We start from the raw sequence: 14256 nt of genomic DNA on the forward strand, positions 1-14256 counted from the left end.
TGGCTCTTTGAGTTTGAAAATATGAATACATTTAAAATTAAGTGCAAGCGATATTACAAATAAAGGGAATCTTGAACAAGAAATATGAAATTAAGTAATAAAAACCCAAAGCAAGTGCTGTATGAGTATATATGTATATCATCATCTTCATTGGGTAAATACATATCATTTTAATGCCATATAAAGTTTAAAAGGGGTGAAACCAACAATGTTCTATAGAAATTGCTCTTTACAAAAGAAACCTACAGAATTTAGTGGAAAATTATTTCATTTTTGTAATTTTGGGGGGGGGGGGGGGAGAAGGGTTGAGAAGAGATGGGAGGATGACTCTTCTATAGAATTGAATATAGAATTCTATGCCTGCTATAGATTTTTGTGGGATGGCTTAAAACCCCTAAAGAAATGCTATCATTTTCTATTAAGTTCTACAGTACGGTTCCAGAAGGGGTGTGTGGGTTTGGGTGTCTATTTTATATCTATACATACTCTCACTTTCTTAGTATACACTCATTTTCTGTAGCTCATATGGTCATTACAGAGTCATAGGGATAGCTGCATTTTCGGTACATTCCTTTTCGCCCTCATCATAACTATGAACTACAGTATCTTGAATCCTATTTTCATTCAACTATAAATATCGTATTGTAGCAATCAGAGGAAAAGTTCATAAGTCGGAGGATGGCTTAATAATGATACTTTAAGTATATAAGCTTTGCTATGCTTAGTAATAGCGTCAGTCATAAAATACTTCGCTTACCAATACTTTGCTAATATCTGGGGGTGGGGAGTTTCACCTGTGGCTGGCAAAGCAATTACTTGCCTATGCCAAGCAAGGTACAACATTCGTTTCTGAACATCATGCTGCTGTGAGCCTCCTTGCATTGCTAAACTGACATCCTTCTGCAAAAACCATGTTCCTGAGCTTGTTTCTCCATTCCTCTGCATGTACTGACTTGTTGTTCACGTGGCATCACTTCATCCCGTTTGTGGTCATCTGTTCCTGGGTTGTATTCAACAGTTCTGCCTTCAGAGCTGACTGGGGGACTCTGGCATGCCAACTCTTGATGTTTACTGTTGAGCCCGTAAGCCACAAATTCAGAAAATGTAGAAAGCCATTGCCGCACAGTTCTGGAGTCCAAAATGGCTCTGTTTTCTCTTTGCAGTCATAAGGGATGGAAGTTATTGGAATATCACGAGATGAGTTGATGAAAGGTTTAGTTGTTTATGGTCAACAACCTTTGTTGCATTTTGGCCAAGATCTATCAAGGTATTTGTTTTTATGTGGCAATGTCATGCATTCCTGTAGATAATTTATGGTAGATGGCTCAGCTCAGCTAAGCCAGACTGGTGGATTTGCGAGACAAGTCCATTTCAATCATAACAAGATTTCTCAATGAATTAAACTAAAGCGATGTCCTTTTTTGTCTATCAAAGTTAAAAGTATTTAGGCCAACTGTTTGTGTTGCTTTTTTTGTAAAAGGTGATAGCACCTTAGTCCCCTATGCTGTTCAGTGGCTAAAATATTGCTTTCCTGGGCAAAGTTTGAGATCTGATGATTTAGATATGGATGGTAATTTTAACACCAGTAATTCCATGGTCATTAGGTCAGGTTACTTATCCAAATTAATGTATCCTCCCTTTGGAAGCCATGCCATCTCTCACGTAATCTTCCTCATTCATGTCAGGTGATAGTTTATCACCCAAAAAGCTCAAAGCAGTAATAGTCTTGTGGCAATGTTTTCTTGGGACCTGCAATTCCATCACAGGGGAAAACAAATGAAAAGTAAATCTGGACCCAAAGAACATAAGCTCAGTTCATCCCTGGCATAATGCTACTGACCATACCAGATGTATGCTGGGAACAAATTGGATCCGTTGATGAAGTTACAGTGGTATCCTGATAGGCTTCTACGCTTCTTAGATGTACCTGAGATCTCCAGAATGAATGCAATGCTGTAAATGGAAGACTGATTTGCCCACATCATTTGGTCCATGTGTTGAGCGTAGAATTAAGATTTTTGTCTGTTTTTGCTCTGCACTTGTAACTTGCTGAAAGTTGTCCTCCAAGATAAAGTGCTGGAGACCTGGTTGTTGTCATCCTCCTTCCTCCACACTTCCTTCCTTACGTTTCAAGCTAGTGTCATGTCCGAGTCCACAAGAAATTGTTAAAGGAAACAGTAATGACCATGCTGATTACTCCCCGTCCAAGCCACCTGAAATTCTGTAGCAGGTGCAGAGCGGGGCAATGGGGGAGAAAGAAATAAAATTGAGAATTATCTAGTGCTCCTCTAGTTGCTTCATGGCATATGCAAAGCCTGGGCCCCTTCTTTTCAATCCAGCCTGAGACAAAGACTATTAGGTTTCTCCATGATTGTCTTTCAGTGAAATGTCTGGGAGTACTCCTCAAATACCTGGCTGCTGCCTGGGTAGCTAGCTATTAAAGCTGTATCCACACAAATAGAGCTGTACCATATGAGTGCAGCTGCTGATCTGTGTACAGTGCATGCCGTAAAGACATTTGCATTTCTTGGGAATGAAATACAAATTTGCAGTGGGATCTTGATAGAGAATAAGTCAATCTACTGGATTAACACATTTTATTAGACTGTAAATTCTTTGGGCTGGATTTTTAAATGTATTTAGGAACCTAAGGATGAAGATGGGACTCTTTAAAATGAGACATCAAAGTAGTCTAAATTTAAGCATGCATAAATAACTTATATGACAGTCAATATTCACGTAGACCTTTAGGCTTTGGAAATGCATCCTGGTAGCCCTAAGAAGTGCAAATAGGCAACTTTGAAAATTGGGCTCCTCGGGACAGCCTGAACCCTTTGTACAACCAACACTGTATCATCTTGATCATAGCATATCAGGGTTGGAAGGGACCTCAGGAGGTATCTAGTCCAACCCCCTGCAGAAGCAGCACTAATTCCCAACTAAATCATCCCAGCCAGGGGCTTTGTCAAGCCTGACCTTAAAAACCTCTAAGGAAGAAGATTCCACCACCTCCCTAGGGAACCATTTCAGCGCTTCGCCACCCTCCTAGTGAAAAAGTTTTTCCTAATATCCAACCTAGACCTCCCTCACTGCAACTTGAGACCATTACTCCTTGTTCTGTCATCTGGTACCACTGAGAACAGTCTAGATCCATCCTCTTTGGAACCCCCTTTCAGGTAGTTGAAAGCAGCTATCAAATCCCCCCTCATTCTTCTCTTCTGCAGACTAAACAATCCCAGTTCCCTCAGCCTCCCCTCATAAGTCATGTGCTCCAGCCCCCTAATCATTTTTGTTGCCCTCCGCTGGACTCTTTCCAATTTTTCCACATCCTTCTTGTAGTGTGGGGCCCAAAACTGGACACAGCACTCCAGATGAGGCCTCACCAATGTCGAATAGAGGGGAATGATCATGTCCCTCAATCTGCTGGCAGTGCCCCTATTTATACAACCCAAAATGCCATTAGCCTTCTTGGCAACAAGAGCACACTGTTGATTCATATCCAGCTTCTCATCCACTGTAACCCCTAGGTCCTTTTCTGCAGAACTGCTTCCTAGCCATTTGGTCCCTAGTCTGTAATAGTGAATGGGATTCTTCCGTCCCAAGTGCAGGACTCTGCACTTGTCCTTGTTGAACCTCATCAGGTTTCTTTTGGCCCAATCCTCTAATTCAGTGGTAGGCAACCTATGGCACGCGTGCCGAAGGCGGCACGTGAGCTGATTTTCAGTGGCACTCACACTGCCAGGGTCCTGGCCACCGGTCCGGGGGGCTCTGCATTATAATTTAATTTTAAATGAAGTTTCTTAAACATTTTAAAAATCGTATTTACTTTACATACAACAATAGCTTATATATTATAGACTTATAGAAAGAGACCTTCTAAAAATGTTAAAATGTATGACTGGCACGCAAAACCTTAAATCAGACTGAATAAAGGACGACTTGGCACAGCACTTCTGAAAGGTTGCCGACCCCTGCTCTAATTTGTCCAGGTCTCTCTGTATCCTATCTCTACCCTCCAGCGTATCTACCACTCCTCCGAGTTTAGTGTCATCTGCAAACTTGCTGAGAGTGCAGTCCATGCCATCCTCCAGATCATTAATGAAGATATTGAACAAAACCGGCCCCAGGACTGACCCTTGGGGCACTCCGCTTGAAACCGGCTGCCAACTAGACATGGAGCCATTGAGCACTACCTGTTGAGCCTGACGATCTAGCCAGCTTTCTATCCACCTTATAGTCCATTAATCTAGCCCATACTTCTTTAACTTGCTGGCAAGAATACTGTGGGAGACCGTATCAAAAGCTTTGCTAAAGTCAAGAAATAACACATCCACTGCTTTCCCCTCATCCACAGACCCAGTTATCTCCTCATAGAAGGCAATTAGGTTAGTCAGGCACGACTTCCCCTTGGTGAATCCATGCTGACTGTTCCTGATCACTTTCCTCTCCTCTAAGTGTTTCATAATTGATTCCTTGAGGACCTGCTCCATGATTTTTCCAGGGACTGAGGTGAGGCTGACTGGCCTGTAGTTCCCCGGATCCTCCTCCTTCCCTTTTTTAAAGATGGGCACTACATTAGCCTTTTTCCAGTCATCCGGGACCTCCTGCAGTAAGTTGTTTAAAAACGCTACAGCACACTTGGAAATCTTCTCACCTAAGTCCTCTATGCTAGTTAATCTTTAGAAATTCTCTTTCTAATGGCAGATGAAATTTGAGATTTTCTTATTCTTTTTTATTGCTTCTCTTTGTGTGTTGTGTACGGGAGGTTGCATGGTTTTTTACATATGCAACTTACGAAGGGTCCATAAATTCTATAGTGCCCCTCTTTCCACTGCTGTCTGGGGTTTGGTAGCAACTCATACGAGATTGGTAATCTGTGGGATAAGATTTTAGCCTAAAGTCGAATGAAGCCTTACTGTAGACCACCCTGGGGGTCCATTCACTTCAACAAGAGCTGCATCTGCCTCCCCTGAAATTGACTCTTAGATTATAGAATTAATTCTGGGTGAAATTCATTCTCATGCAGAAAGCTCAACAAAAGCTTGGGAAACCATTTAAGACCAATTTAAAAGTGACAAGCAAAGGAAATTTTTAAAAATTGCATTTCTTCACTTTTCTGCTTCTTCCTCTATATAATGAAAGCAGGGAAAATATATAAACTTTTCAAAAGAAAAAGAGGAAAACGAGGTGAATTTTAAGAACTTTCCCACCTATTTTTGGTTGTCTTGGATCATCACCAAAGATGTCCTTTCATGAGGCAGTGGGGTTAAATAGGTCTTCACCAAAACAAACAAATGTTTTACACACATGAAACCTAAAATCCCCTCAGTCCATTGCTCAGTTCTTGTTTCTCTAATTCTGCATTTGTCCACTGAGTCCCAGGGACAGGCCTGATCTCGCAACTCATCAATGGCAGAGCTGTGAACAGAACCAATGTCTCTTGAATCCCAGTCCTGTTCACACTGGATTCAGAGGACTTAAGCCTTCAGGACTGCTGGCCTCACTCTGCGCTTACACCTCCCTGCAATCACTCCAGATTCACACCAGCATAACTGAGAGCAGAACCAGGCTTTATATGTGTATATTGGCATAGCTCGGTATTTTCCTTTGGCATTAGATCCGGGGCAATGTGTCTTGCTTGGGAACACTTCCATGGGAGTTGCTTTTAATGCATCCCTTTGCACTGCTTTCTGTGTATTAAAAGGAGCCTCCTTATTAGTGGGCAGGATCTCATGAACACATTTCGGAATCCTCTCCATTTCAGAGCTCTCTTCTTTTACAGGAATCTTTACAGCTATGCACATTGACTCCCCTCTTATTATTATCCAGCAATTGCTTTTGTTTAAGGCAGTTTTTTGTAGAGTCAAAACCCCAGAGAAAAGTGAAATATCCTGCTTGGCAGTTCTGTTCTGTTGTACGGGTTTTGCCCCTGCTCTGCTATTGCCGTTGTATAATGTGTAGTCTCAGGTACATTCCTGCTTTACTTAGCCGTTTCTGTGGCTGTGCAGATGGTGCTATAAAATCCTATTTCCATTTAACCCTGGCTGCTTGTTTTAACCATCTGTATGTTTCCTTCTTGCTGGTGATAATATTTTTCTCCTCTTATTGTTCCACAGGGCTCTGGGTTCCCCACCGGCTCCCCGGTTACTTCTCCCCCGGGATCTACTCCGGTTACTGGGCACAAGCGGATGATCATTCCCAACCAGCCGCCTCTCACTGCCACCAAGAAATCTACTGCCAAGGCACCGGTGCAACCTGCTGCCCCGCCCGCCCCAGTCCCAGTGACTCCTGTTGGTACACTAAAACCTCAGCCGCAACCAGTTCCAGCTTCTTATATCACCGCGTCCACTCCCACCCGCCCGGCATTCAACGTACAGGTGAAAACAGCCCAGCCCAGCCCTCACTTCCAGCCACCTGGCCCACCGCCCGTTCAGTACGGGCTGGGTCCAAGCCAATCCTACGCTCCTCAGCCAGCCCGGCCCCCGGGGCCAGCACAGTATGTTCCATCTCAGCCTCGTGGTCCTGAGTATGGCTACGCTCCCCAGCCTGCACGTCCTTCAGAGCCTCCTTATGGCTTTGCACCTTCACAGGGGCGGTATCAAGATCTTTACTACCCTGCAGGCCCTGGATATGGAGGAAGAAATGGCTCGGAACCATCCTATGTGCCACAAAACACCTGGAAGCCCGAGCTGGCCTATCCCACAGCTAACACCATGGCCCACAATCCAGCAGGGCCGTACCAACCGCCCAGCACAAAGAAGACCTACATTACAGATCCGGTGTTAGCACCTCCTCCACCACCCATGCAGCCAAAGGTAAGAGAGAGACAGCCACTCTTAGGCTTGGTTTTGCCCAGGTGTGGTTTTTCAGTCTTGTTAGTTATTGAACGGCACTCGTCGAGATGCCAGTGCACTGGTTTGAAGACAAGTTCGCTGTTTTTTCAGTCATGTTAAGCTCACTGTATTGCGCTAATGGGATTGCCAACTTCATCTTTGTGTCCTGTCGAGATAGGGCTACAGAGGGCACAGAAAGCCGCCAAGTCTGGTGTTTTCTCTCTGATTGGCCTTTTTTTTTTTTTTTTTTTTTGGTAACTGACTGGTAGAAAATGGGAACTTTCATCTGATTTGAAAATACAAGTGCTGGGGTCTTAGAAATTCCACCTTTCCTGTGGGGTGACCGTGTCTCATTTCAGGAATGCAGTGATATTCCACAGAATTCACCCTGCAGGGCAGAGGAATTTTAAGCTCTGAAACTTTAAAACTCATCATCCCAATTAATAGGACATGTAATTATGTGGCCTCATGATGCCCTGATCTTTCAGACCTGCTTCTCCTAAGATTGATTAAGAGATTTCTGACAAAGACTTGGGATCATGTACACCGTTGGGTCTGTTTTGTTCTCCAGTTACCAGGGGGGAAATTATTCCTGTCCATGTGCTTAAAGCTGGGGGTGGGGGGGCGGGGGGAAACAGTGTTGTTCATTGAATGTGGTTTAAGTGATTCTGTGCATCATTGCTTAAAGATCCTTACCCCTGAAACCACACAAAAATGTTTTCCCACACCAAGCTTGGCGACCGTGAAAAGCTTCCGTGTGTGCTGCCCATCCGTTCCAACCAGTGTCAGAGCAAAGGAGCCCTTCAAAGAGGCCTCTTAATGTGAAATTGACTAGACAAAGAAAGTTAAACTCACTGCTTAGACCTTGATCCAGAAACCAGGTCTACACAAGCAGAGTACCATTTCCTTCAAAAGCTGTTCCTGTGGATACAGGGGCCTGGCTCTGCAGATCCAGGTTCAGGATTGAGGCCTTGGTGAGGTGTTTGAAAACAGCGTCAGCGGTGAAAAGTAAATAAATTTGTAAAATCTGAGCTGCTGTTGCCACAGGTAAGAGATAGTTATTCATGTACGTGGAGCCAAATTCCACCCTCCGTTGTAAGTATGCATTTGGATTTTATCTTGGCAGTGTGCTATTAATACGAGTGCTCTAACCTCCCCACAACGGGAGTGGTGCCTGTGTGTGTTCATTGCTTTGCGCTCGCCGAGGCCTGAAGACAACTGGGCTCAAATCCCACGCCAATGAAAGCATCGCTGTCAAAGGCTACCTCGATCTGCCTCAGTGCAGAACTTGTCTCTAGCCTTTTAATGCTGAGAGAAGAATGCTAAATAGTTACAAAACAAAACACAAAAAGCTCCTCCCATCGACCTTACCCTCGCTCGGTCCACCCAGCCCTTTTTAGTAGCCAGATTTCATTCCAGTTTCCTGAATTCAGGAACTATTCAAAGCAGGGAAGCTCAGTGTTTCTCAAGTCAAGATAGACAAAACAACAAATAAAAGTCCTTGAAATACAGTCTGCTGGCAACCTTACTAATTAACTTTTTGTCTTCCGCAGAGCTGTGAGCACAGGAGGGGAGGGGACTCTGTATATGTCACATGTCTGATATTAGGTAGAGCTGATGTTGTTTTTTTAAAAGTATTGTACTGCTTAGGCCAGATCCGTCGCTGGCGTAAATCGGTGCGACTCCATTGAAGTCAGTGGGATGACATCCGTTTACATCAGCTAAGGAGCTGGCCCAACCAGTATAGAAGAACCATAGCGCAGTGTCTCTATGGAAGCATAACTCGCTTCTCACCACGGACAGCGTGAGTCTTGCAGCCATATTTGCAATACAAAGCTGGAAGGGACAAGACAATTTAGCTTAAGTTTATATTTATAATGTAAAATCATTTCTTCTGCAAAACATCCTTTCCACTTATTGATACATAAATCCCTTTGGGAATTTCATTTCCTTCGTAGCCTGCCGAAGGCACGTTGCTATCCAGTTTCAGCATGGGCACGACCGCTATCCTGAATAGTCGTGGAGGAAGCTGCGCATTACTTATTAGTAAGAAGCAGGGTAGAATTGATGGAGATCTCCCAGGGTAATAGGAAGTGTCCAGTAAATACACCCACCCCTTTGGAATGTTTTGTCATTGGCCATAAAAGCAGCATTGTTTCACTAGACTGCATCTCCTCTCTCTCCTTTCGCAATCTGGGTTATTAGGATGAACCAACTTTTTGGAATGATTTCATATCAAGGAAAAGTTGCTGAAAATGTTACAGCCATGACATCCATTGGAGAAATCACTGTAGCTGGTTTTACTAGATACACAAGGGATCTTAGCTTGTTTACTCTCCATACACTTGTATGGCACATTTGTTTGAGGTTTGTTTATAGAGATCTTTAATTGAGTAAAATGAGTATTAACCTAGGTAAGAAACAGACATTAATTAATGTCTCGTAAAATGGAATAAGACCTGTCGGAATCTTACTCCTTTCAAGGGAATGACCCAGACGATCTGAGGGCATAAAATCATTTTTAAATGTTATTAATACTAGTGGATTCTTAATGTAATGTACTTGCAAAACGAAAGGGGTGTGGTAACAAATCCAGCGACACCCAGAAGTGCGTGGTGTTCAGCTCAGCTGGACACCATGGCCTAGAACTAGAACGGACTGAAATTTTTCATTCAAAATGTGTCGTTGTTTTTTTGATGAAAACGGCTTTTGGTTTGCAACATTCCTGGGAAGAGGATCACGGCCGGTGGTTCTGTCTCTGACAGCCTGAAGCAGGAGCAGGCAATGTGCCACGTGCTAATCATGTTGAAGTTGCGGTTGATCCAAAGTAAATCTAGCTTGGTATGGGAACAAACGGAAAACCCAAGACTGTGCTGTTCCTTCAAGCCCACGCAGAACAATGAGTTGCACTTAGGAAGTGAAAATGCCAAATGAGTCGGATCAGTCCAAGTGTGTGTTGAATTGTTTTGTTGAATTGCCTTTTGTAGTCATTCTGTTAATTTTAATGCCCAAGTCATAATTAGGAAATGAACTAATGAAGCATATGTCCTCATTTAAACCTTAATATTTCACTAGGGAATTCCTGCCTCTCTCTCTCTAATCTGCTTCATATGTCGTGGGGATATCCATATGATCAGTTGCAGAACCATGTGATTAAAATGTGGAACCTTGTGACAAATACCATTTATCACATGATCCTCCATTTTTCCCACTGCATTCTGCCCCCTCCTACGTAGAGTCAGATTCGAAAACATCCCTGTAGGTAACTCCACCCCACTCATAGGTCACGGAACAGAAGACCATAATGAGTCACTGACCACTGATCAGCCACAGCCCACTGATATTTTGGCACAAAACTATCCGCAGTGGAAAACACAAGCAGTAGCAGACAGTCTCCAGCACAGAGAGTCCTTTGAAGCTTATGCCTTGGTCATATCAGAAACAAAGAAATCCCACCACTTTGCCACTGTAGCCGCCAACGGACATCCACACCGTACTATTCCAGGCCACTAATCTCCTTGTTAAACCGTAATGCCTTCGCTCAATTCCATAGCCCAGCACCTCGTGCTATGATGAACTATCCGCCTGTTTCTCAGAGACTTTCTGCCACCTAGACAGCCTCTTGGGACACCAGCAACCATATAGCAGACCCAGGCCCAGTAATGTTACACCGTGCCTTTCCAAATCTGGCTCCTTCACACAATTGTAAGTCCTGGAAGCGCTGCAGGGAAACCAACTCACCCCCTGCGGCTCTGATCCAGGCTATTCTTGGCTAGTGAAAGTCAGTCCTGGCTCCTGTGAATACTTCCTTCAAGAAGACAAGCTACCTCCTGCCTAAAGCACTGTCTAATCTAGTCAGTACTTAAGGAAACCTTTGGACAACACAGCCAACCTCTCCATGTACCGCCCAGTATCTAACCTTACATACACAGGCAAGCTAATGGAAAAGCCCATCAAGAGTTACCTCAACAAAGGTTATCTCCAGCTCCACCTTAGTGCAGCCAGTACCTTGCACTCCTCCTGATCAAGCGTCAAATGAGGACGCAGAGGAGGGATGGCAGGAAGACATGAATTAAGATCATAGAAGATTACAGTTGGAAGAGAACTCAGGAGGCCATCTAGTCCAACCCCCTGTTCAAAGCAGGAACAACCCCAACTAAATCATCCCAGCCAGGGCTTTGTCAAGCCGGGCCTTAAAAACCTTTAAGGAAGGAGATTCCACCACCTCCCTAGGTAACCCATTCCAGTGCTTCACCACCCTCCTAGTGAAATAGTTTTGCCTAATATCCAATCTAGACCTCCCCCACTTCAACTTGAGACCACTGCTTCTTGATATGTCATCTGCCACCACTGAGAACAGTCGAGCTCCATCCTCTTTGGAATCCCCCTTCAGATAGTTGAAGGCCGCTATCAAATCCCCCCTCACTCTTCTCTTCTGCAGACTAAATAAGCCCAGTTCCCTCAGCCTCTCCTCATAAGTCATGTGCCCCAGACCCCTGATCATTTTTGTTGCCCTCTGCTGGACTCTCGCTAATTTGTCCACATCCTTTCTGTAGTGGGGGCCCCAAAATTGTACGCAATACTCCAGATGTGGCCTCACCAGTGTTGAATAGAGGGGAAGAATCACTTCCCTCGATCTGCTGGCAGTGCTTCTACTAATGCAGCCCAATATGCTGTTAGCCTTCTTGTCAACAAGGGCACACTGCTGACTCATATCCAGCTTCTCATCCACTGTAATCCCCAGGTCCTTTTCTGCAGAACTGCTGCTTAGCCAGTCGGTCCCCAGCCTGTAGCAATGCATGGGATTCTTCTGTCCTAAGTGCAGGACTCTGCACCTGTCCTACTTGAACCTCATCAGATTTCTTTTAGCCCAATCCTCCAATTTGTCCAAGTCACTATGGACCCTATCCCTACCCTCCAACATATCTACCTCTCCCCCCAGCTTAGTGTCATCCACAAACTTTCTGAGGGTACAATTCATCCCATCATCCAGCTCATTAATGAAGATGTTGAACAAAACCGGCCCCAGGACAGACCCCTGGGGCACTCTGCTTGATACCGGCTGCCAACTAGGAATCAAGCCATTGATCACTACCCGTTGATGAATTAATGCTCTTCTCTGGGTCACCGGGAAGGACCATATGTCCATACTTACATGGTTGGACTTCTGCGAGGCATTCATATGGTCAGTCATGGAGTCCTGCCATCCCACCTCAGAGATGTGGCAAAGTGGAGTGGGATCATGTTGACAGAGCTTCAGTCATTCCACTCAGACCACAGTCACAATCACCATAGTCCTTACCCATAGAGTGCAACAGGGATCCATTCTATCCACAGCCTGATCGACTCCTATATGAAGCTAATACAGGCGATGTGAAGTCCAATATCTTGACACCACTGCAGGGCTAGAAACAGGAAAGGGAAGATTCCTGACTTCTCAATGGCCAGAGGGGAAGGGCTGAGGGGGCCAGGTGCTCCTAGCTCACATCAGGCTTTAAATCAGAGACGTTATGGCCTTGGCTACACTCAGGACTTCACAGCGCTGCCGCGGCAGCATTGTGAAGCGCAAATGTAGTCGCGCCGCCAGCACTGCGAGAGAGCCCTCGCAGCGCTGTATGTACTCCACCTCTCTGAGGGGAATAGCTTGCAGTGCTGCGAGCGAGCGTGCAGCGCTGCAGGCTCTGATTACACTGGTGCTTTACAGCGCTGCACTCGCTGCGCTCGGCGGGTGGGGGGGGGGTTCACACCCCTGCAGCAAGTTGCAGTGCTGTATGCCGCCAGTGAAGCCAAGGCCTAGAAGTGGAAAACTGGTTTTTAGGATGTTTTTATAGGTTTCTCGGGGTATGTCTACTCTACAAATGGAGGTGTGAGTGTCACGCAGCTAGGCACACTCATGGCCACTTGAATCAAGTTAGCAGGGGTAACAATGGAAGTGTCGACATGGCGGAATGAGTTTCAGTACAGGCGAACAGAGTCCCTGGCACCCAAGTACAAGCCTGTGCCATCCCATCTACACTACTGTTGTTACCAGGGCTAGCTAGATTAAAGCTAGCATGGGCATGTCTTCACTTGGCGTATAGACATACCCTACAATTGTGTTAATTTTTCCCTTCCACTGGGTGTCTGTATAGTTGAACTCAGCCTAACTAAGAGTGTGTCTGCCTGTTAGGCAAAGGGAAAAACAACAAAAATAGTACTGATACAATTTTTTTAATAGTTCTTTCTGGCATTTCTCAAGGTGTTCTGTAGAAGTCTGGCATGTTCAAAACCCTCATCAGCTGGCCAGGACTGGTAGAACCGTTTTCTCGGTATTCGTTTGGAACGATCTGTGTAATGCACTCATCCTATCGCCATTGGAAAGCTAAGCTGCTTTTCCTATGCCGTGCTGATGCCTTGCACCACACCTCACCAGCACACATTGTGTAAACACCACATCTTCTACAGAACAGGGACTTTAGAGAGTTTTGATAATTTTCAGTGGCGTTATTGTTTGTATCCTTTCTCCTGCAAAGTCCTGACGGTCGTAGTGACCATGGATCCAACTAAACCAGATCGCAGTGGGAAACAAAATTGCCACTAACGTAGAGGCCTTGAATTCTAAACTCCTTTTTAATTCTGAGGTCCAGTGGGAAGGGGGGATGTTGGATTCTAGTCCCCATATCTGGATCTGTCCTGATGGCTTTGATAGCAGGTTGGATCCCAAACAGGATCAGGGTGTTTTCCGTATCCAGTGTGAATGCAGATGAAACCTAGTGAGTTTTTGGTCCAGTGTGGTGGAAATCTCATGATGGAACAATTGATTTCACGAGATCTCTGCCATTGAGAAAGAGAATCTTTCAAGAACACCACATGAGATTTTGGTACCATCTAACTCAAAGTTGAATTTTAGCCCGGATTCAGTATCACACCTGAACCCCAGATCTTTTGTAAGCTCCCTCCCCTTCCCCAAACCAATCTTCCACTCCACACATGTTGTTGATGGGGCTAGAACCTCGCATCTGCAGCGCCAAGCCACAGTGCTGTTTTAGCTAAGGGAGGAACTCCCGTATCTGAAAGCAGTAGTAGGGTCTCGTCTTCTATATGATCGTGCTGCTAAAAGAGGACAAAACACACCTAGTCTACACAAAATCTGGATCTCAACAGCATGAAAACATGCCAGTTGCCTTAGACACCACCTCAGCATGTACAGTGTTCTAGGTACGCCCTATAGTAAATATTGAGAATGCTGCAAGCAATGAGGTAAGGCTAACAAATTATCTAACCCTCTTAGCAAGGTTTGAATGGTGACCTCTTTGAAGAGAACAGGCATAAACCAGTTTGTCTTGTTGCAGTGTGCCACAGTCGGCATTTCTGTATCTCCCTCTGGAATCAGCAGTAATAATGGTCTCTTGAAGCTCCCAGTGACCAAAATGGTCCCTAGATA

At 44.9% G+C, this 14256-nt stretch overlaps 1 protein-coding gene across 12 annotated transcripts in view; it reads left to right on the forward strand.

The window, feature by feature from the left end:
• Window positions 1–14256, forward strand: part of LPP (LIM domain containing preferred translocation partner in lipoma) — a 433528-nt gene that overhangs the window by 273981 nt on the left and 145291 nt on the right. For all 12 annotated transcript variants that reach the window (XM_054039565.1, XM_054039572.1, XM_054039570.1 and 9 more), the window contains one exon: window positions 6117–6815. In XM_054039565.1, the coding sequence (XP_053895540.1) occupies window positions 6117–6815 (699 nt within the window). The remainder of the gene's footprint in view (window positions 1–6116; window positions 6816–14256) is intronic.

Source organism: Malaclemys terrapin, chromosome 9, assembly GCF_027887155.1.
Source record: "Malaclemys terrapin pileata isolate rMalTer1 chromosome 9, rMalTer1.hap1, whole genome shotgun sequence".
NCBI lineage: Eukaryota > Metazoa > Chordata > Testudines > Emydidae > Malaclemys > Malaclemys terrapin.